At 36.9% G+C, this 22,634-nt stretch overlaps 2 protein-coding genes across 2 annotated transcripts in view; one reads left to right on the top strand and one right to left on the bottom strand.

Moving 5' to 3' along the window:
- Positions 1 to 5,759, top strand: part of Focad (focadhesin) — a 250,753-nt gene extending 244,994 nt beyond the window's left edge. Inside the window, exons 42-44 of the mRNA XM_090330054.1 lie at positions 1,568 to 1,819; positions 3,480 to 3,555; positions 5,381 to 5,759. Of these exons, the coding sequence (XP_090186180.1) occupies positions 1,568 to 1,819; positions 3,480 to 3,555; positions 5,381 to 5,454 (402 nt within the window). The 3' untranslated portion in view covers positions 5,455 to 5,759. The remainder of the gene's footprint in view (positions 1 to 1,567; positions 1,820 to 3,479; positions 3,556 to 5,380) is intronic.
- Positions 5,760 to 8,729: 2,970 nt separating this feature from the next.
- Hacd4 (3-hydroxyacyl-CoA dehydratase 4) overlaps positions 8,730 to 22,634 on the bottom strand; it is a 34,384-nt gene continuing 20,479 nt past the window's right edge. Inside the window, exons 5-7 of the mRNA XM_090330055.1 lie at positions 18,937 to 19,043; positions 14,174 to 14,299; positions 8,730 to 9,885 (exon numbers count right to left, since the gene is read on the bottom strand). Coding sequence (XP_090186181.1) covers positions 9,806 to 9,885; positions 14,174 to 14,299; positions 18,937 to 19,043 — 313 coding nt within the window. The 3' untranslated portion in view covers positions 8,730 to 9,805. The remainder of the gene's footprint in view (positions 9,886 to 14,173; positions 14,300 to 18,936; positions 19,044 to 22,634) is intronic.

The raw sequence follows: 22,634 nt of genomic DNA on the forward strand, positions 1-22,634 counted from the left end.
CTTTTTCTTTCTTTTCATTCTCCCTGCCTCCTTCCCTCTCCCTCCTTTCCTTCCACCCTTCCTTCCTTCCTCCCTTTCTTCCTTCCTTCCTTCCTACCTGTACTGGGGTTTCAGCTAAGGACATTGACTTGCTCACTCACCTGACATTCTCTCACTTGAACCACAACTCTGGTCAGTTTTTTGCTGGTTGTTTTTCATGTAGTCTTTAGGACTTTTCTACCTGGGCTGACTTTAACCCTTAAACCTATAGATGTCCATCTCCTGGGTCGCTAAGACTGCAAACATGAACTATATTCCTATTCCTTCCTTTCAGTTCTGAGAAACATTGGTAATAATTTTCTGGTGCCACAAGGAAACTACTATTCTTACCATTCTTAGGAACACTCAGAATTGTACTGTGGGAAACATTTTTAGCATATTATGTTTTAAATATGATGTAAGAACCTATAGGGCACTAGCTGGAAAGGAGAACCCAAGGACTTCTATTTCATAAAGTCCGTTAGGATACTAGATTCTGGCCTCACATGTGACTAAAAATGTCTGGTATGAAAGAGATTCCTGAAATGTATACAAATTATCTGTATGGGTGCCAGTACTTCATGCATACATTTATTAGAGGGGAATGTTCATCACATTTGCAGTATGAACCCTCAAAAGGTAAAAAAATCTCTGGTAGTGGGTGATTTAAAAAAATCCATAAAATGAAGACAGCTTTTTTTCATTCTTATTTTAGGTGTTATGTATTTTATAAGAAGAATTTTCTCTGTAGCAATGCTTCAGATATGAGTAAAATTTGTGTAATCTGGGGTGTTCTTTGCAATTCTGCCTAGTTTTTCTAGAGTTTGTGTGTCTCAATTTTTTGAAAATTTATTAAATTAGAAATTTTATGAGACTGGACACCTTTTAGATTTTTTCTGAGTTATCATAATCTGTCCTTTTTCTTATGACCCCTAAGGTTTTATTACTTTTGTTTTTTACAAAAATATTAAAACCCCAAGAGAATAAATATTGAAGAAAGAATTATAGTTTTAGCAATAATTCAACAACTTAGAGGTACACTTATTATTATTATTATTAGTTTTTTATGAGTTTACATTATTCTACAATCTGAATGGATTGTAGATTTTCCAAATAGAGCAAGAGACTTCTTATTCAAAAACAAAATCAGCTAATATTTTTAATATACCTCTTAAGTTTTTAATTATTTAAAAGCACCAAAAACAAAGGAGTATTTTGGATATTTGGATATTTGTGTAATCAGGCATTATGTTTCACCTTAAATGATAGAACAAAAATAAAGCCATTGAACCTTCTGTCTTCACAAAAGCCCTAAAAGGTTTCTTCATTATGCGTGGAAATTAAGTTTGCTATCTGGTTCTTCTGATATAGACATACATCGGAGGAGAAGTAGATGGAAAGGAAGATTGATGATGATGATGATGATGATGATGATGATGATGATGATGATGATGATGATGATGATAGTGATAGTGCTGGTATATGTGGACATGTTCTTTTGAATTGCTAAAATATATGACCTAAACATTGCTTCTGTTTTTAATTGTAGGCTTTGGACTTCTTGCTACTAATATTTTCAGCAGCAGTGGTGGCTTGGGCAGACCATGATGCTCCACTCCTCCTTGGTCTCAGTGCCAGTTGGTTGCCATGGCATCAGGAGAATAGCCCAGTTGGGCCAGCATCAAGCTTCCTTGGCAGGAGTCCAATGCACAGGGTCACTCTGCAAGAAGCTCTCACTCTCCTTCCCAGTAGCATGCTGCTTCTGCTGCAGAAAGAGCCATGGAAGGAACAGACCCAGAAGGTGAGGCTGGCAGCCACCTGCTTAGCTGGTGGGCAGGCAGGCTTTTGTCTCTAGCAATTCCTGCTATAGGATTGAAGTGGGAGTTCAGTAAAACTTGAATCACACCACAGACTTCCTTACATAGCCCCAGATCTCAGGGGGATGCAGAGATATCCCAGGTGACTGCTGATTTTGAACAACAGCAATGACAATAGCAACAACTTGCTTACAGTTAGGGGTTAAGGTGGAAAGAAAAATCTATACTTTCATTCATTTTTTTTGGAGGCACATGTGCTCTGATTCCAAGAAAGAGGCACATTGAAGATCTAAGCATGATAAGTAAACAGGTAAGCAGGATACAGCCATGAGGAGCAAAGAAGAGACATGATCAGTGATGCCTGAACTGGCTCAGGGGACTCTTCCCAGGGGAAATGTAGCCCTGGACCATCTGTTATCTTACAGAGTAGTTAAGGTTGCCCATAGCTTAGTCTACCCTACATACTTGCTGCAAGTACTGTCATAAACTTGGCCTGAGGGAGATACCAGATAGAGTTTTGCCATTACCCTTCCTCTATTGGTTTTAAATACCAAGATCCTTGGTAGCTTGGCACATGAGACAATTTTGTGTTTTCTGTCTTGACCCACAGTTCAGCTGTGCATAATTCTACTAAGTTCCTCAACTAAACTGTCTTTTCCCCTTAAATCAGATAAGCATTAGCACTGCTTTCTCAACTTTTTAATTTTATGTTCTACTTTTAATCAAAATAAATTTATATGTGGTCTACTGTTTTGTTATTTCTGGATCAAGACAGTGCTCACTTTGGACTACAGTGCACACATCTTGCTTTGATTATATATTTGTAGTTCTTGCTTTATTTGCTTACTGTTATGATATTATAAAACCAAATTGAGAAATGAAAGAAATACAAGAGAGAGATTGATTTAAAGCCAGAGTTAGAATTATTTTCTTTTTCTTTCCTTAATCCAGCTTCACATATCTGAAGTTGAAATCCATAGTAAAAGATTAGTAACATTTAGTCATCAATGAAATTACCCTGTATCTAATTCAAAAGCAATTTGGACTGCATCCTGGGAAATCATTCAAACTCATAAGTACTATGAGCTTTTACCTCATTTGTAGGATTTATTCAGTTAACATGCTTACTTTACTGACAATATTTTATGCTCTTTCCTTTGCATTTCAACTTTTCTTTTCATATCCATTTGGGCGTAAATTGTTCTCATTTACAGAAACATATTTGATTTTAGCAGCAAGAGCTTACATGTGATAGGTTTCTATTTGGTGGGGAGCTAGGAACAGGGCAAAATGCATATGGAAATAATAGGACAGAGCTTGATGCAAAGAAAGCACATGACTTTACAGCCAGGAGTAGCTGGGCTTAACTCTTGACACTGCGAATAGACTTGAATATTAATCAGCAGATCTGATCTCTCTGAGCAATGGCAAATAATGTTCATGGCCTACAGAAGATCTTCCAGTCTTAAACCTCTGAGTCTGAAACACATATTTTGTTCTTGGTCCATGTCTTATTTCTACGTCAGCCTAAGCAAGAGTTGACTAGATATTGCACATAACCCTTATGTGTACAGGCCTCAGGAATGACTGATCTCATGCTGATAGTAACATTCTATTCATTGACACAGTTCTTTTTCATTCTAGTTCATTGACTGGCTATTTAGCATCATGGAAAGCCCTAAAGAAGCCCTCTCAGCAAAGTCCAGAGATCTTTTAAAAGGTATTACATTACACGCTTTTGCTCACTGTAGACGAAAAGCATCAACTCTTATCTGGGGTATATAACAGCATATTGTAATGATGGTTTATGAAAGAGCTCCTCTTCATGTATCTCAATAATCCCAAGTGATCACTAATGTAGCATTTTAAGCCAGAAACTAGGTTTTAAAAATGTTCCAGTACTTGTAAATTTAACTTTTCGATAAAGTTAACTTTGAGCTTTTACTTGTCATCTGTGTCTTGGGATTTGGGGATCTAGAGCTAGTAGCTGCTGCTGATAGAATGGATTTTCTGTATGATGTTGCACTGAATGTATCATTCCTGTTGGCCTCTTCTGTGATAATTTGTCTGGAGTTTTTGCCAAACAAACAAGAATTTATGAGTTGTGATCCTTCTTCCTACTCCAAAAGGCATGGGAAACCTATAAATAGAATAGTGCCTCACATGATTCTATAGAAAATGGAACTTCACTAAAAATCTATACCATGATCTGACATATTTTCACTTGATCCATTCCCAGAGATTTGCTGACTCTGCTCATTTGCTTTCAAGAGTTTGAACTCATTTTTAATGGTCCTGGGCCGATAATGCCATAGGTTTCTCCAAACACATTACCTTACAATACAAATTGAATAACTGATACCAAAGTGTAAAACAGTCCATGGAAGCATTTACTCACTTGATTATATTTTCATGTGCTTATCATTAGTGTCACAACAGTTGTATGTTACCTAGTTTATATATATTCCTTCACATTCCTACATTGTACATATATTTGTAGTAACATTGGAAAATAAGATATGTAATAAGTTTCCTAAAAAGATTATTCAGAATTTGTCTTCTTTAAATGGACTTCCAAGAGACCCATGACAGAGCAAAAACAATTGAAGTGTGGGTATATATTCAAATATAATTTATTGTAGTCATACCTGTTCTGTGGAGCATAGGAGCTTAATTTTTATAGGATTGTGGGGTTTGTATTTTTAGCTTTAAGTAAACACCTAATGAAGATAATATATTTATGTAGAAAAAAATTAAACTTAATTTTATAAGAAGTAGATTTTTTTTGGTGGGTCATGGCACTGGAACTCAGCCAGGGCACTGTCCCTGAGCTCTTCAACTCAAGGCTCCCACCCTACCCTTGAGCCAAGCCCCACTTCCTGTTTTTTTTCTAGAGGTTAACTGGAAATAAGAGTCTCAGGTCCTTTGGTGCCTGAGCTGGCTTTGAACCTTGATCCTCAGATCTCAGCCTCCTGAGTATCTAGGATTATAGGCGTGAGCCATTGCACCTGGCCAAGAAGTAGATTTTTGATAAAGGGAACACACATGTAATTAGCACTCATATCAAGAAAAGGAGCATCATTAGCCTCCCAGAAGTCAGGTCCCAACTGATCTTTGCAAATTGCATTATTAATGACACAGTAACTAAAAAAACTTTCCCCCAACCTTTAAAAGTCTTCTGCCTTAACACTTTCCGAGACTTGATGGGAATTCCATTTTTTTGGGGGGGGGGGCAGTCTTGGGGCTTGAACTCAGGGCCTGAGCACTGTCCTTGGGTTTTTTCAAGGGTAGGGCTTTACCACTTGATCCTCAGGGCCAGTTCCAACCTTTTCTCTGTATGTGGTACCGAGGAATCGAGCCCTGCTATGCCAAGCACTCTACCAGTAGGCCAAACTCCCAGCCAGTGATGAGAATTCTTGAACTTGTAGATAAGCTGAGAAAAGACCAACTTCTGACCTGAAACCTTTTTGATCAAAATGACCTTTTAAAGTGGAGCTACACCAAATGCAACAGTGTTTATTCTGTTTCTCTTTTTGTCTCCTTAGCCACCCTGCTGTCCTTAAGAGTTCTCCCAGAATTTAAGAAGAAAGCTGTGTGGTCCAGAGCATATGGTTGGTGAAAAGCTTTACAGTAGTCAACAGCATTTTCATGCAGTAAACCAAAGAAATAGACATCTTTCAGAATTCACGTTTGAGATTGGTGAAACATTGATCCTTACAAGTAAGGGTCATGTAAAGATGGCCATATTACTAACAGCTTGACATATGCATGGCCAGGAGAAGGAGAGTCCCTTTGGTACCTAGGCCACATGAGACTGAAATAGGAGCATGGATATTACTGATTTGGCTAGAGTTCAGTATGAAGATGTTCTTTGTGAAAACGTCTCTCTCTTAATCTCTAGTAAAATTATCTTGTAAACTTGTGCATGTGACTTTTATTTGTTTGAAAAGTGTTGGAGATAGGTTTGCCTACAAAGTAAATTGTAATGGTGACAGTAATCTTAGGTATATCCAGTTATAATAAGGCCCTTTCACTTGGTTGCCTATATGATCTCAGGTAAGAAAGTATTCCCTCAAGATACATCCATTTGGTGTACAAAATTATAAGTTTCTATTATTTGAAGCAAGATGTTCCTAACTATATATGCAAAAGGAAATTTTCCGTGTAAGTCCTTTTCTGTTCGTTTTTGAAAATGTAAGTTGCCAAGATAAATAGCTTGTGGGGATATACTAACAAATTAATATGTGGAATTAAAGCTGTGTTATTCTCTCAGAAATATCCAAATACACTCACTCTTGACTTGAAAAGTATATATTTGGAACAGATGTAAAGATCCATGTAAATTTCTAAAAACTTCTATGTGGTTTTTTTTTTTTTGCCAGTCCTGGGCTTGAGCTCAGGGCCTGAGCACTGTCCTTGGACTTTCTCAAGGCTAGAGCTCTACCACTTGAGCCTCAGCACCACTTCTGACTTTTTTTCTATGTATGTGGTACCGAGGAATCGAACCCAGGTCTTCATGCATGCTAGGCAAGCACTTTAACCACTAGGCCAAACTCCCGGCCCCTTCTATGTGGTTTTTTATGTAATATAATGGTTCCACAACAACTAGGAGACTATTAACGTTTTTGCAGTTAATTTCTAGAAGTTAACTCCTCTTGAAGTGATGGTATTTGGATGTCTGAATGGGATTAGTGAATTTATTAGAAGAGACTTGGGAGAGATGATTTTGTTCTCCATCATGTGAGGATACTGCAAGAAGGCATCATATGTACAAAGCACAATGGAGACTAAAATGTAGTGAACAGTCAATTCAATGTAGAGATTTCAAAATGAACTGCAGGTCTAAGTACTACTTCAGCAAGAACAGTGCTAATTTAAATGAAAAGAATGGGAGGAACAGAAGAGAAGACTGTTAGACTTCTTAGATTTTATAGGATGGGACCCTGAGTTATTTGGATGTAAATCTTTACTATTCTTCAAAGACAAGGATAAATGACTCTAATAGTGATTCAAATATAAGTTCCTAATAGGCATTTAGTTCCTTTGTTTCAATAGGCCAAATGTTTCTGACTGGAAGCATAAGATGAGTCCATTCAATTATCCAGGCCTAATCTCCCCTAACAAATGTGGAAACAAGACTTCTGACTAAGAAAATTTTGTTGCCAGGAATAACATCAAGCCAAAGAGGATTTTTTTCTTAATTTAATTTTACTTTGTTGTTAAGGTGATATACAGAGGGATTACAGTTACAAAAGTAAGGTAATGAGTACATTTCTTGTCAAACATTGTTACCACCTTTGTTTTTCTCACTGTATCCCTCCCCCAAACTCCTCCCCCCCAACCAAGTTGTAAAGTTAATTTCCAACCTAGTATCTTATGGGTATTACTGTTCCATTGGTTTACCCTTTGTCCTTGTTTCACAATTTTGTTATTCCCCTTCCCTTCCCCAAATCAGATAAAAATATATACAAGACACATGGTATCAGCCTTATATGAAAAAGATACACAAAGTTAACCCTCCCTTAATTAAAAAAAAATCCTCAAAGAAACAACTACCCCATTAATAAACAGGTTAAAGTATTAAAAAGAGACTTCCCTGGAGAGGAAATATGAATAGCCAATGAAGAAATGTTTAACATCGCTGGTCATAAAAGAACTGTAAATGAAACATTGAGATTCCACCTCACCCCACTTAGAGTAGCCATTGTCAAGAAAACAATAGTAGATGCTGGTAGGGATGTGGTCAGAAAGCAATGCTACTATACTGCTGGTAGGAATGCAGACTGGTCCAACTATTCTGGAAAGAACTATGGAGGGTCTTCAAAAGACTAAACATACAGCCCCCCTACGATCTAGCAGTCCTACTCCTGTGCATTTACCCAAATGACCTCCAAGAAGTCCACACTAAAGTTACCAGCACAACTGGAAGCATTATTTACCATAGCTAAGATATGGAACCAAACCAGATGCCACTCAGTAGATGAATGGATCAAGAAGACATGGTATACATGCACAATGGAATCTAATCTCCATTAGAACGAATGGCATTGGCCCATTCATAAAGAAATAGAGAAAAAAATCATAGTAAGTGAAGTTGAAGTAAGTCAAAATCGAAGTAACTTGGGGTCCGTGGTTTCCCTCATCCATGAGAATAGGCACTGACACCTCCTTTGTAGGGCTGTCATGAGGCTTAATTAGATGATAGAGATACACAGTTCCTTACTACATTGTTGGTTGGAGTGTAAATTTGTCCACTCAGGAAAGCAGTATGAAGGCCCCTCAAGGCCACAAGTCCACACTAAAGCTACCAGTACACCTATGTTCATTACAGCATTTTTTACCATATCTAAGATATGGATCCAACCAGATGGCCCTCAGTAGATGAATGGATCAACAAAATGTGGTGCTTATACCCAATGGAACCTATGCTTCCATCAGAAGGAAAGACATTTCCCCATTTGTAAGGAATTGGAAAGACTTGGAAAAACTAAAGAGGATTTATCCTGAGCCTTAATATCTTAGGGACTTCGCATTGAAGTTTTAGGATGTGTTGGGAACCTGTTGCTCACTTTTGAAATGTGAATATCTGCCTTATGTTTATCCCTAATCATAGTATTTGGAAGCAGATAGCATATTTGTTTGAATTGACAGACACACAGTGAGGAAGGAATTCCATCTCATAATGAATTGTTCCTTGACTCTCAGCTATATGGGATATAAATGATACATAGACGAAACTTAAAATACTTTAGTTGATACAAGAATGAGTTAAGTCTTTGTGGGGAGGCTCTACAATAAATGTATTTTACTCGTGAAATGATATGAACTTTGTGGAGCCAGATAGTCCTAAAAACTGAGTATGTGTCTCCCCCGTCCATATATATATTCATATATATATATTTATTTTGCCAGCCATGCAGCTTGAACTCAGGGCCTGAGCACTGTCCTTGGGCTTTCTCAAAGCTAGTGCTCTGCCACTTGAGCCACAACACCACTTCAGGCCTTTTCTATAGATGTGGTACTGAGGAATGAAACCCAGATCTTTGCTTGCTAGGTAAGCACTCTACCACTAGGCCAAACTCCCAGCCCCCCAATATTTTTTGTACTGATCCTGGGGTTTGAACTCAGGACCTGGCCTCTCACCTTGAGCTTTTAGGTTCAAGTTTAGTGCTCTATACCTTGAGCCACTCCTCCACTTCTGGGCTTTTGGGTGTTTAATTGTAAATACAAGTCTTACAGATTTTCCTGCTTGGGCTAGCTTTGAACTGCAGTCCTCGGATCTCAGTCTCCTGCATAGTGTGAATTACAAGTGTGAGCCACAGATGCCTAGCTCCTCCCTAAATTTATGTGTTAAGATCTACCCCTTCACTGGAATATATTTAGAAAGAGACACTTTGGGAGGTAATCAGATCCCAATATCATGAGTTGGGATTACCTGGTGCCACTGTTAAGAAACATGAGAGATGGTCTAAGTGTGTGTAATCTTTAAGGTTACTAATAGCTTTGAGTATAAATTTATCTAGAAAGCAATTTATCTGGAAAGTATGTCATTTAGACAACTGCAGAATATATTTTACAGTGCTATCCTTCTATCAGTCTGTTAGTATATGAAAACTCAGAAGAAAAATTCAATTCCGGCATTTGGTTTTTCAAGTTTTGTTTCTTGATTTAATTAAATTTATCCCAGCAGATTCCATTTCTTTTTAATCTTACAGGAAAAATAATCAAACTTCACAAAATGTAAGTATAACTTATATTGGGTGAAGAAGATTATTCAGAATGTTTTGAAAATATGGTGAGAAACATGACTGCTATGGTAATGGTTTAAGAGGATTGGGTGATATGTACAGTTATGTGATCATTTTTTGCCAAGTATCAGATATTTTTGTCACCAAAATACTTTTCATGGTATATTTCTTGCAGCTGAATCCACAAATCTCTTTTCTCACATCATATCACTACGCTGTGTATCATATCTTCTTTTTAATGGAAAAGATTCTGAGGATATCTCTTCTTTCTGAGTAAAGATGATTGTAGATAAAATACATACCTAAAGTTTAAAAGGAGTGACAAAAGTAAGAAAAGTTGATTGATGAAGGCATATCTCTGCAACAACAACAACAATATAATTCTACAATGTAGTCAGATTGCTACTTGAATTCCAAAGGTAGGACAAGAGACCCAAAGAAAGACCTAGACTCTTCCATCCTACTCTTAATATAGGAGTTCTTTGCTTTCTTTGCAGTAACTCTATTCACCACCTCTAAAGTTTCACACTTGTTTTTTATTCTGTGTCTGCTGTTCTTACGTTTAAAATATCTTTCATTTTAGAGATAAGTATTAGCATTAGGATTAGTGAAGGTGGAATCAGGATAAAATTAAATAATACAGGTCTTTTCCCCAATTTCTTGGAAAATCATCTGCTAGACTTTTTTCAAGTGTAGTATTTTAAAATTATCTTATATAGGACATGTAATTAAATATTTATATAGTACTTGGGTTTAAACTCAGGGCCTTGTCTTTCCCAGGGAAGTGCTGTTCACTTGAGCCAGACTTTTCAACCTTTTTACTTTGTTTTTCAGATAGAGTAACATTCTTTTCCATCTATTATGCTTCTACCTCTGCCTCCCACATACCTGGAATTATAGGATGAACCACCATACTCAGTTTATTGTCTGAGACAAAGTCTTATTTCTTTCTTTCTTGGGCTAGCCTTGAACTTTGCCCCATATCCATCTACCAAGCAGTTGGAATTGTAAATATGAGACACTGTGCTTGATTTTTGGCCAACACAGCTTTACTCTTTAAACGTAGATTTTTCTATGAATGAATTTCCCTTATTTTTTGTTAATACATACTAATTACACATCCTTTGGGATTCATTGTGCTACTTTCCATGTGTGCATACAACAGATTGTCCTTTCTCTCTTAATTGTGGAAACAAAATGAAAAGGTACCTGAATTTTACCTTCAAGTAATACCATAACTCCTAGAGATAGTGAAGGGGAATAGTTGATGGGTAAGAATAGAACAAGGGGAATATGATCCACCCTCTTATTTCTTTCTCTTGTCTGATTTTTCTGTGTACAACTACTGGTATTATATTGAATAAGAGTGATGTGAATGGACACTGGTTTCTTCTGAGAAATCTACTCTTAGTACTGGTGAAGTTGCCCTTAAATATAAGTTGGAGTTTTCTCTCAGATTTTAAAATTATTTCTTTGTCCTATACTTTAACATGTCATGTAGATGTTTTATGGATACTTCTTTTGGGGGTTCTAGAAACCTCATGTACATAGATGCTCATGTCATTCCTAAAAACAGGGAACAGAAGTGACACTGTGGCTCAAGCGGTAGAGCACTAGTGTGTCTTGACCACAAAGAGGTTCAAGAACAGTACCCAGGCCCTGAGTTCCAGTCCCATAACAACAACAAATTAGAGAAGTTTTCTGTGCTTCTGTGTGTGTGTGTGTGTGTGTGTGTGTGTGTGTGTGTATGTTTTAATTCCTCTGCTTTCTAGTAGTTCACTGATGAAAATATTTAACAATTCCCAAAGATTTTTCTTTATTGTCTTGTCTTATTCTGTCTGAATAGGAAGTTTCAAAAGACCTGCATTTAGACTTAGCTATCCTTTCTTCTACTTGATCTAGTCTGTTGTTGAGGCTTTCAACTTAATTTTCATTAAAACTATTAAGCTCTTTATATCCAAGATTTCTGTTTGGTTCCTTTTTGAAATCTTTTCTTTTTTAGATCTCTTTTCTGCTTTGTCTTCCTAATTTCTGTTAATCTATGTTTTCTTAGATTTCAGAGATTTTAAAAATCATTCTTCTAAATGCTTTATCAAGTATTACCCATCCTCTTTTCATTGGAAACTGATGCTAGAGAGTTGCAATCCTTTAAATATGTCATACTACTTTCTTTTTATATTTTCTTGTGTTTCTATATTACTGTGTTATATTATTATCGTGGCTAAGAATATCTCTTCTACATTTATAGAATGATCTTCTTAGGAAGCAACTTTGTCCTGTAAATGTTTGCTATGTAATGTTAACTTTATTTCCAGTTGGATATTGTATTATATGTTCTCTTTCGCTTCTTTAGCTCTGATTCATGAGTATGAGCGTGTGGTATATCTTGTCAGAATCTCAGAGAACCACCATCTCTGTAAGTCATATCAGAGTTGGGAGGGACACGTCAGCAGTTTAGATGTGTATGGGAGGGTACACATTACATGACTATTCCTACAGTGGATGTGGTGGCCCCTGACAAGTGATGGGGAACAGAAATTGTGGTGTATCTCTGATGCTACTGGGATTGCCTGTCCAGTGGCACCCTATTGCCCTGTGCACTTGAGGATGGAGCAGGCATCAGCCAATGTTGTTCCTCACACCTGCTCTTTCATGTGTTGTGCCCATCAGCGAGCAAGTAGATAGATACAGGCAAAGTCCTCATGTGGTCTTCTTGGCTATTCACACATCAGGGGTAATGCCCAAGTTTTTCTCTTCCTTAACTCCTTCGACTGATAGGCTTGTTGGAGCAAGTGAGAAACGCATGTGCCTAGCATCTGGCAGTTTTTTTCTCTGGGATATCTTTGGGGCAAGAATAGCAACTGAAGCCCCCAGAATTTCTGAAAGCTGTCCCTACATGCCTATCTGGGCAGAGCAGCAGTAGAACCACCTCATTCTTCCCTTACCCTGGTAATGGCAGGTAGCCATGCATAGCCTTGAGCGGGGAGGTGGTGGGAACCGTAGAGGTGATTGCTCTTATTCCTGGCATTTACATCAATCTTCATGGGATGAACTGTCTCCTTGTCTCAGAAGACAAAACCTAACAAGTTTCATTCAGAGTCACCCTACTGCCTTCCTCCACCCTCAACTCTATTGGATTTGTGAGGCAGAAATCTGGTAGGCTAGTACACTGGAATATCTGGGAGGCCCCAGAGATGAGAATATGAAGGAGCTTCTGATCACCAGCTCAGTCTGCATCCACAAAACAGGCCTTCTCTATTCCGAACCCCCTTTAGATTGCTTATCTAACTGTGTTGTTGCAGGCCTCTTAAGATTGAATTAGTCAGTGGTGAGGATATCCTGCATGCCTGCTGACAGAACTTGCTGTGATCCTCTTTGACTTTTACCCTATAAATGGAGACTCTTCCTCCCTTCCAGCTATGAAGCCTGGGTCTCAACTGCCCAGATCTTTTGTTTCTGGTATTGTTATAGGTCTTTGAGTCTTCCAAGGTTCCAGTTTCTTTCTTGCTGATTTCCAGTGTTCTCATACACTCACTCATTCACTTGAATATGCAGCCGTTTACCTGTTTACCTGTTTTCACTTTTTAAATTTTTGGGCTAGTACCAGGATTTGAACCAAGGGCCTATGTATACTCACCTTGCTCACTAGGCTGGTGCTCTAAAACTTGAGCCATTCCAGCAAGGCTTCTTACTGGCTATTTTAGACATAAGTCTCACAGACCTTGCCCCAGCTGGCTTCCAACTGTGATCCTTCAGCTCTCAGCCTCCTGAATAGCTTACATTATAGTCATCATTCACTGGAACTCAGCTTCATAAAGTTTTTTTTATTGTAATTAATAAAAGGGTTACATGATATTTGCCAGATAGAAGGTGCATTAATTCACATATATTGATACCCTTTCACATGTCTTGATCTCCATTACCCTTCCTTCCGCCCCGCCCCTTCTTGGTTTTCCCCCCTTCCCTATCCAATTTCAAATAACCAAATACAAATAAATCCAATATATCAGATAACAAAGTGAGACACTGTAACAATATGAGATAACCAAGGGATAGCAAAAGAGATGAGAGATAACATAGTAGATTAAGGACAACAATCATTCATTATATGGCTTTTGTTTCAATATCCTGGAGGTCTTTTCAATTAGCTTCATACTATATGGCTTTTCATAAAGTTTTTAATTGATTCTATAACCCTATTCCTATTTGCCTGCTAGGAAGTACTAGCATAAAAGGCCAAACAGGAAACAAAATTAGAAAATACAGAAATAGCCATCCCTGTTCAATTTTACATTAAGTTTTGTTTGTAGAAACAGTGTCTAGGATCAAGATATCTGTATATCATACATGATACAGTTATTTTTCTGCTAGTAAAACTGTTCTCATTCTTACTGTGAGATAGTGATGTATTTGATCTTGTAATGCTTGGCAAAAAGCATCATGACTTCCAGGTGCTTTAATAACACAGTCTAGGTCATCGTGTAAGACTTTCTTTTTGTCTCTTCAAAGTTTACCAACCAGTCTTATCAAAGTAGATGGCAGTATGGACCTAAAGAATAGGAGCAATGCAAAAACAAGCTGACCACTCACCTATGAAGAGTATCATGAGATACAGCTTCAGCACATACGGAAAGTAGATGGATAAGTCAAAGGGCAGCTTGGCAGAGTAAGTGCTGAAGGATTCAAAATATGGCAGTGACTGATAGATGGCAAATGCTGTTTAAAGAAAGAAAGTATCATCAGGGTTTTCCCTCTCACTAGGATGTGTAGATCTAGCCCCATAAAGAAGGATATTTTGAGTTTGACAATGAATGACAGGTTTGTGATGATGGCTGACTCCTTTAGTGATAGCTGCTTTTTAACATAGAAATCTGCTAAGTGACTACATTGGTGAGGCTGTTCCAGCAGTGTGACTGACTGCAGTTTTACCTTTTATATACATCATCATGCATCATGCTTACATGCAGACTTTACATTGCTTCCTAAAATAGCACAAAATACATGTCTCCTTTGCCACACACAATCTCTTTGCCACGAGCAAGATAATATGGAAAATGCTGCATATACTTTTCTCTTAGAGTTGCAAAACACATGTTCATCACAATATACATTCTGAATTCTGCAACAAAGAAACACCAGTATTGGTCAACATTTTCTCAACCTAACTAGCCTTGGAAACTTCCTCTTCCCTAGCCCCAGAAGTACATGATAAAAATGCTCAGCAACTCTGTAAGAAATGCTGAGGTAGAAGTTCGTGTCAGACAGATGCAGGTTCCACAGAACCATATCTCATGGGAAATTTTTTTCGTCAAATACATTGATAATGTAACATGGTTATGTGATGTTATTTTTAGGATAATGTGGGTAAAGAATATATAGGAACCATTACTGCTTTACAATTTATTGTGAGTCTAAAATTATTACAAACTGAAAAGGTTTGGGGAAGGGAGAGATGGAAAAAGAATTAGTTCTAAATACTGGTTAAACCAGATCCAGATAGGGTATGATTGCTACTGAGCAGGATTTACAGTTTGAACAAAACCTGACATCTAAAATTAACAAGGGCTGCACCTAAGTCTCTAACATTTTATAATTTAATTTGTTGATCTTGGAGATTTATACAAACTTGGTTTTAGTCTATGTTTGTCCAATGGAAAATGTTATTGAAATGTTATTAAAAGTTCATTAAAATTGGAGTTACCAGAAGTTAAGTAGAAGCTGGGTGCCAGTGACTCATGCCTATAATTCTAGCTACTCAGGAGGCTAAGATCTGACGATTGCAGTTTGAAGCGAGCCCAGGCAGGAAAGTTAGTGACATTCTCATCTCCAGTGAACCACCAATAAGCCAGAAACAGAGCTGTGGTTCAGATGGTAGAGTTCTATCCTTGACCAAAAATAAGCTAGAGGACAGTGCCCAAGTCTTGAATTAAATTCAAGTTTCAAGGCTGGCGCATACACACCTGCGCGCGCGCACACACACACACACACACACACACACACAAATATTAAGTGGGTTTTCTTAACTACATATTTTTATGCTCTGAGACACTTGAAGAAATAGAAATATAAAGACAACAACTACTACTGTTCTATCATCCAGAATTACTATTGACATTTTGTCATATGTAATATAATATATATATTATGTGTAGTGTAATAGATCTCAAAAATGTATTCATCCGGGACTACCTAAAAATAAAAAGTTTCTGTACAGATAAAAACATAGTCGCAAAAGTCGAGAGACAGCCAAGCAACTGGGAAAAGATATTCACCAACAATACATCTGACAAATGCTTAATATCCAGTATCTACAGGAAACTCAAGAAACTAATCCCCCCAAAACCCAATAAACCATTCACTAAATGCGCAAGGGAACTAAAGAGAGACTTATCAGAAGAAAATATTAAAATGGCAGAAAAGCATATGAGAAAATGTTCATCATCTATGGTCATAAAGGAAATGCAAATAAAAACAACCCTAAGATACCACCTTACCCCAACAAGAATGGCCAAGATTTTGAACTCAGACAATGACAGTTGCTGGCGGGGTTGTAGAGAAAAAGGAGCCCTACTACACTGCTGGTGGGAATGCAGACTAGTTCAGCCACTCAGGAAAGCAGTGTGGAGGTTTCTTAAAGAACTGAAAATAGACCTTCCCTACAATCCCGCCATACCACTTCTGGGCATCTATCCTGAACATCATGACCCAAGATATTATAAGGACACCTGCTCAGCTATGTTCATCTCTGCACTATTCACAGTAGCCAGGTGATGTAAACAATCCAGATGCCCTACTGCAGATGAATGGATACAGAAAATGTGGTGTATATATATACACAATGGAATTCTACATAGCCAACAGACAAGATAAAATAATGGCATTCGCAGTGAAGTGGATGAATCTAAAGCAAATCATGTTGAGTGAGACAAGTCAAGACCTAAGGATCAAAAGGCTCATGGTATCCTTAATATGTGGCTATTAAAACCAAAGAGTACAAGAGCAAGGACTCAATAACTGCATCCCCAAAGCTATGGACATGGTAATGGAAATATAAACATAACTATGTAGACATAAAAAGCTATGACTCTATAGACAAAATGTTTTATTTCATAAATTAATATGTTTCTATGACATACAAACCCTTAGCCTAATTCTGATTAAGTCCCAGTGATTGTAAATAGAGATTCCTTGAACACTTGTATGTTAAACTTATCATTTAAAATATGATGTAAAAATCAACGTTAATAAATTCTTTAAAAAAATATATTCATCCTAAGCAGAATTTGTATCATTTGCCAACCTCACACTATTTTCTTTATATTCTATCATATTTTCTTATGATACAATAGTATAATATTAATGTCTTAATGAGTGAAGGATTTCATTTTTAAATAGTAAACAATTTTTTTGTTTTCAGAAGGTTATTCTCTAGGTTTTCTAGGTTATCCTACCCCAAAATTGAAAAATTATTTATTTTGTTGTCTTTTTAAAATTTTATAATATTCTTTTTTATTGTAATTAATAGAAGGATTACATTATATTTGCCAGATAGAAGGTGCATTACTTCACACACATTAATACCCCTTCTCATGTTTTTGTCCCCATTTCCCTTCCCCACCCCTCCCCTCATCTTGTTTTCCCCCCTTCTCTTTCCTATTGCAAATAAACAAATAATCATATATATAATATACTAAATAACAAGGTAAAATACTGTAACAATATGAGAAAAACTAAGGGACAACAAAAGAGATGAGAAATAACATAGTACATTAAGAACAACAATCCCACATTACATTGCTCTTGTTTCCATATCCTGAAGGTCCTTTCATTTAGCCTCATTCTATATGGCCTTATGTATCTAAGTTTTGAGCTATTGTAATCCTTTGCTAGGAGAGTTCAAGGTTTGTACTAATTATTACAAATCAGGGAAACCAAGGGAACATAGGCTCAGTGGTTTCACTTAGCATGTTTTTCTATGCCTTGAATGTTCAAGTCTTTAATCATGACTTTTACCAAATTACCTAAATTCTACCAAAGCCTCTGCTGAAGGAAGCATATATCAGTATTTCATCTGGGTTTTATTGAGCATATACTGATGTACTAGAGAAAGGAAAGAAACAAAGAAACATACTCTCTTTTTTTTTTTGACAGTCCTGAGCAAGACTACAGCTCTACTACTTGAGCCTCAGCCCCACTTCTGCCTTTTTTTCTATGTATGTGGTACCAAGGAATTGAACCCAGGTCTTCATGCATGCTAGGCAAGCACTGTACCACTACGCCAAACTCTTGGCCCAAAACATATTCTTATACCCACACAGAGCTTAAAATCTAGTCATGAAAATTGACAGAACCAAAGAATTGATGTGCCTACTTACAACTGAGATAGGCCTTATAAAATAATAATTCTGTGGGGCCGGGAGTTTGGCCTAGTGGTTAAAGTGCTTGCCTAGCATGCATGAAGACCTGGGTTCGATTCCTCGGTACCACACACATAGAAAAAAGCCGGAGGTGGTGCTGAGGCTCAAGTGGTAGAGCTCTAGCCTTGAGAAAGTCCAAGGACAGTGCTCAGGCCCTGAGCTCAAGCCCAGGACTGGCAAAAAAAAATAATAATAATAGTAATAATTCTGTGCTAGACAGAATTAATTTTTTTGAGAAGTCAGAGCTTCCATCTGAAAGGGACAAATCACTTCAGAGCTAATGTGTGTGTGTTATTTGGTAGAGGTAGGATGCATAGAAGGGAATTGGGAAATAGATCCTAGCCAAACAGACCCAAGTTTCTATGTATTTTAATAAAAAATGAATCTCTAAATGCTAAACCCCTCTTTGATGGGTACACAGACTCAGCTATTAGGCTACCCAAAACTCATAAAGTAAGTTAATGAAGTTAAGTGTCAGAATTCTGATGCCCTCATTTCTTAGCAGCTATTGTATAGAGCTGCTTACCTTTCAATTGTGCTTTTTAATGTTTTTCTTATTTGCACCAAGAGGAAATAGGCCAAGAAAGATATACTAAGTGAGCAGAGAGCTAGCAAAATGTAGAAGTTTAATTTTTAAAATGTGACCAGGCATCAGTGGCTCACAGCTGGTAATCCTAGCTACTCAGGAAGCTGAGATCTGAGGATTGAGGTTCAAAGCCAGCCCAGGCATAGAAGTCTATGAGACTCTTTCTCCAATTAACCACCAGAGAACCAGAAGTGATCCTGTGGTTCACAGTGTTAGAACACTAGCCTTGAGCTGAAGAGCTCGGGGATAGTGACCAGGCCCAGAGTTCAAGCCCCACGACAACAACAAAATCAGTGGATTGTTATAACTAGCTTTTGTAAATCAGAGATATGATATATTACTCTTCTTACCTTCAGCAAGAACACACAGAGGGTAAATTGGCATCCACAGGGTTTGACTGAGCCATGTCAAGACAGCATAAGATGTTCCTATGACTGATAACATGCTATAAGTGTACCTGGAAGGAAATAGGAAGTTATAAACCTAATTTGCTAGGAAATAGGAAAAGATAAAGACAGTACTACATAATAAATCTGTAAATGGGTGAGTTACATGTTTTATTTCATATAATTTAAGTGAGAGAGGAGGTAAAAATGTGTGGGAGAACTATGTCACTCTGGCTTATCCCAAGAGTTGCATGTAATGATACAACTGAACAGAGCAAAAATGCAAATGTGGCTTGCTTCCAAAAGATTATCCTTCAAGTTCCTTAGTGACTCATTTCATTAAGAAGCCAACCACATTTTATGTAGTAATAGCTAAGTTTCTTTGTGAAAGACAAATAATTTAAGAATATTGTATTTTAAGAATTATTTTATTAAATATAACGTCTAAGGGCCAGGAGTTTGGCCCTTAGTGGTAGAGTGCTTGCCTAGCATGCACAAAAACTCGGGTTCAATTCCTCGGTACCACATACATAGAAAAAAAGCCGGAAGTGGTGCTGAGGCTCAAGTGGGAGAGCTCTGGCCTTGAGAAAGTCCATGGACAGTGCTCAGGCCCTGAGCTCAAGCCCAGGACTGGGGGAATAAAAATAGATAAGAAAACCTTGGAAATGAAAAAAAAATTAATATAACTTCTAAATTCTTTCTTGACATCTCTTTTTTAGTTGTAGTTGTGCCAATCTGTGTGATAGTTAGAAATGATTTTGGGAGCTGGGACATTGTTAGTAGGTAGCTTTAAGTCAACCAGTAGGAAGTTGTGGACAAAATAACTACATGATTTTTATTTGAGTAGGATAGAGTCCTTAGGCCTGAGCACACATCAGAATCACACAGATAAGCTTGTTAGAGCACAAATTGTTTAACTGTGGGAACAGTCATCCCTGGAATTTTGATTCAGTAGGTTTGACACTGAGCTGAGACTTTGAATTATCAGTAAGCTCCAAGTGAGACAGCTATCGTGGTTACAAACTGTACATGTTTAGGAGGCAAAACAAGACAACTCCTCAAACCTTGAAAAGATGCCTGAAGCAAAGGAAATATAGCATCCTCTTTCTACTCCTCAGAGACAGAGGTCAGTGGCAGTTTTTTATATATCCTTCCAAAAATGTTACTCTGTGTATACCATTGCATATAATGTATTTTTTTATGCATGGTGTGTTGTCTAACTTTTTGAAATGAAAAAGTGATCTCATTTTCTCTTTTATTAGAAAGGAAAAAGAGACTAAGGGCTTTTTCACATACTTTGAAAGACACTTTAGATGAAAGCTAATTTAGCTATGTTTTCTTTTATTGCTTGTGGTTTTGGTGTCACAGCTAAGACTACATTACCCAATCCAAAACCATAAAAATTTGTCCTTATATTGTTTCAAAAGTTAATATCCAAAAATATCCAAATAAATGTTTATTTCTAATATTAATTAAATTATAGTCCATGCATGCTTCACACTTATGATTATTATCACTTTGTACTAAGTCTTGAAATTGAGAAGTGTAATCCTCTAATAATCTTTTTAAGGTTGTTCTGAGTTTTGATGTGAGTTTTCAGTTTCTTCAAAAGCAGCTGAGATTCTAATAGATATTTCACTAAATATACAGATCACTTTTGGAGTATTGTCACCTTAACAAATACTAAGTCCTCAGTCAATATGGGATGTCTTTACATTCATTAGGACCTTTAACTTTTATGATATTTTGTAATTTTCACTATCTAAGTTATGTTATTCACATCTTTGGTCCAAAAATATTTTAAGTATATTGTTCTTTGAGTGTTAAACAATTGTCTTCTTAATTTCATTTTAGATATTCTTTGCAAATGAATAGAAATACAACTAATTTTTAAATTGATCTTGTATTCTACAACCTCATGAAAGTTGTGGATTATTTATGTTTTTTTTTAAGTATAAAATCCTTTTGCTTTCCAGGAGAATTTTACTTCTTTTGTCACAATCGGGATTCCTATAGCTGGATTGAAATAGAGTGGGCATCTCTGCATTGTTCCTTATCTTTCGTTACTGTCATATGGTCAGCTTTTCACAGGTGCCTCTAATGGGTTAAGAAAATTCTATTATCTTTTTTTATTCAGTAATTCTAGAGGAAGTTGAGAAGATAATTACACTTTCCATTCTACATAGGAACAATAATTTGAGCCCAAGAATTTTAATCCTAGGTAGAAATGAAAACGTATACAATCAAAAAGCTTCTGCATGGATGTTCATACCCTTACTCCTACCACCAAAGGTGTGAATAACTGTCTATCAGCTGAGGAACAAAATGTTACAGCAATACAATAGAAGATTATTCAGACACAAATGAAATACTGATATGTGCTACAACACTGAACAAACCTTGAAAATATCATGCTGAGTAAAAAAAATAGTCAGAAAAGATCACATATCAGATTATTGCATTTATTTGAAATTTTTCAAAATGGTAAAAATTCATACAGGCACCATAAGATTGGCAGCCAGGAGTTGGGGGAAGAGGGGAAATGTTGAGTGACTGCTAATGGGTATGGAGTTTCTTTTACAGGTGATAAAAATGTTCTTATATTAGGGAGTGGTAATAGTCTCTGAATATATAAAACCCTACAAATTGCATATTTTAAAACATAAATTATATTTCAATAAAATTGTATTTAAAACAGGCTGTGCTTTGTCTAAGATTGTTTAGCAAATAAGTAGCAGAGATAGATATATTTGACCTTTTATATCCAAACATTATCCCATGCCGTTTTTCATACCACTTTCAAAGCAAATCATTTTGTTTTCTGCTGAGTCTTTTGAGCTTATCTGAGACTGACTCAATACCAGAAGCACCACACAGACCCATATTCGGTATATTGGAAAGCTTTGGTCCCCAATGCGGCTCCAGTGTCTTGTAAAAAGGAAGTCCTGGGCTATAAGAATCCATGAAGTTTTGCTCTTTGTCCACAAAATTATTTATAAAATGAGAAATAACTACTGAATTACATGTAAAAAGAATTATAGTCACTTTAAGCAAAAATTTATTATAATTTTCTCTAGGACTGAACTCATTATTTAAACATATTTAACCCAGACAAGTTATTAAGAATGCAATAAATACAGAATTTACACTACCTTAAATTTTTTAAATAGAGGACATTTTTGTGACCTATTCACATCCAAATTTTTTCAGGTAGGGGAAAGAGTGCTTGTTTGTGAAAGCTTAAGTAGCAGTATGAATACTTCGGCAAAGCTTTTGCAAGGTCTGAGTAGGGGACCTGTCTCACACCACTGCTGGTAGAGAGACCAGGCACATTATCATTGCAAAGTACTAGCTACAGCAAATGTTCCTAGGGGGTCCACAAAAAGGCTTTTTAAATTATTGAACCCACTGAGACTATGAACGAAAATGGATGTGAAGTGTACCCCCCAGCCCAAAATATTCTTGAATTCACACAAACCAACTTTGTAAATCCTGACAATGATACAATAAAAGTCCTGCTTTGCTTATTAAAATAACCTGCACTTGAGCAATAGTAAGGAATGCCTTTCATTAGCAAGCAGCTGTGAGGGTTATTTCAAGTTGGTGTTATGCCAAGCCTTATGCTGGAAACCTGAAGGCATTGATTTGCTCTTGTAAAACCA

Source organism: Megascapheus bottae, chromosome 3 (genome assembly GCF_031878675.1).
Source record: "Megascapheus bottae isolate mThoBot1 chromosome 3, mThoBot2.hap1, whole genome shotgun sequence".
NCBI lineage: Eukaryota > Metazoa > Chordata > Mammalia > Rodentia > Geomyidae > Megascapheus > Megascapheus bottae.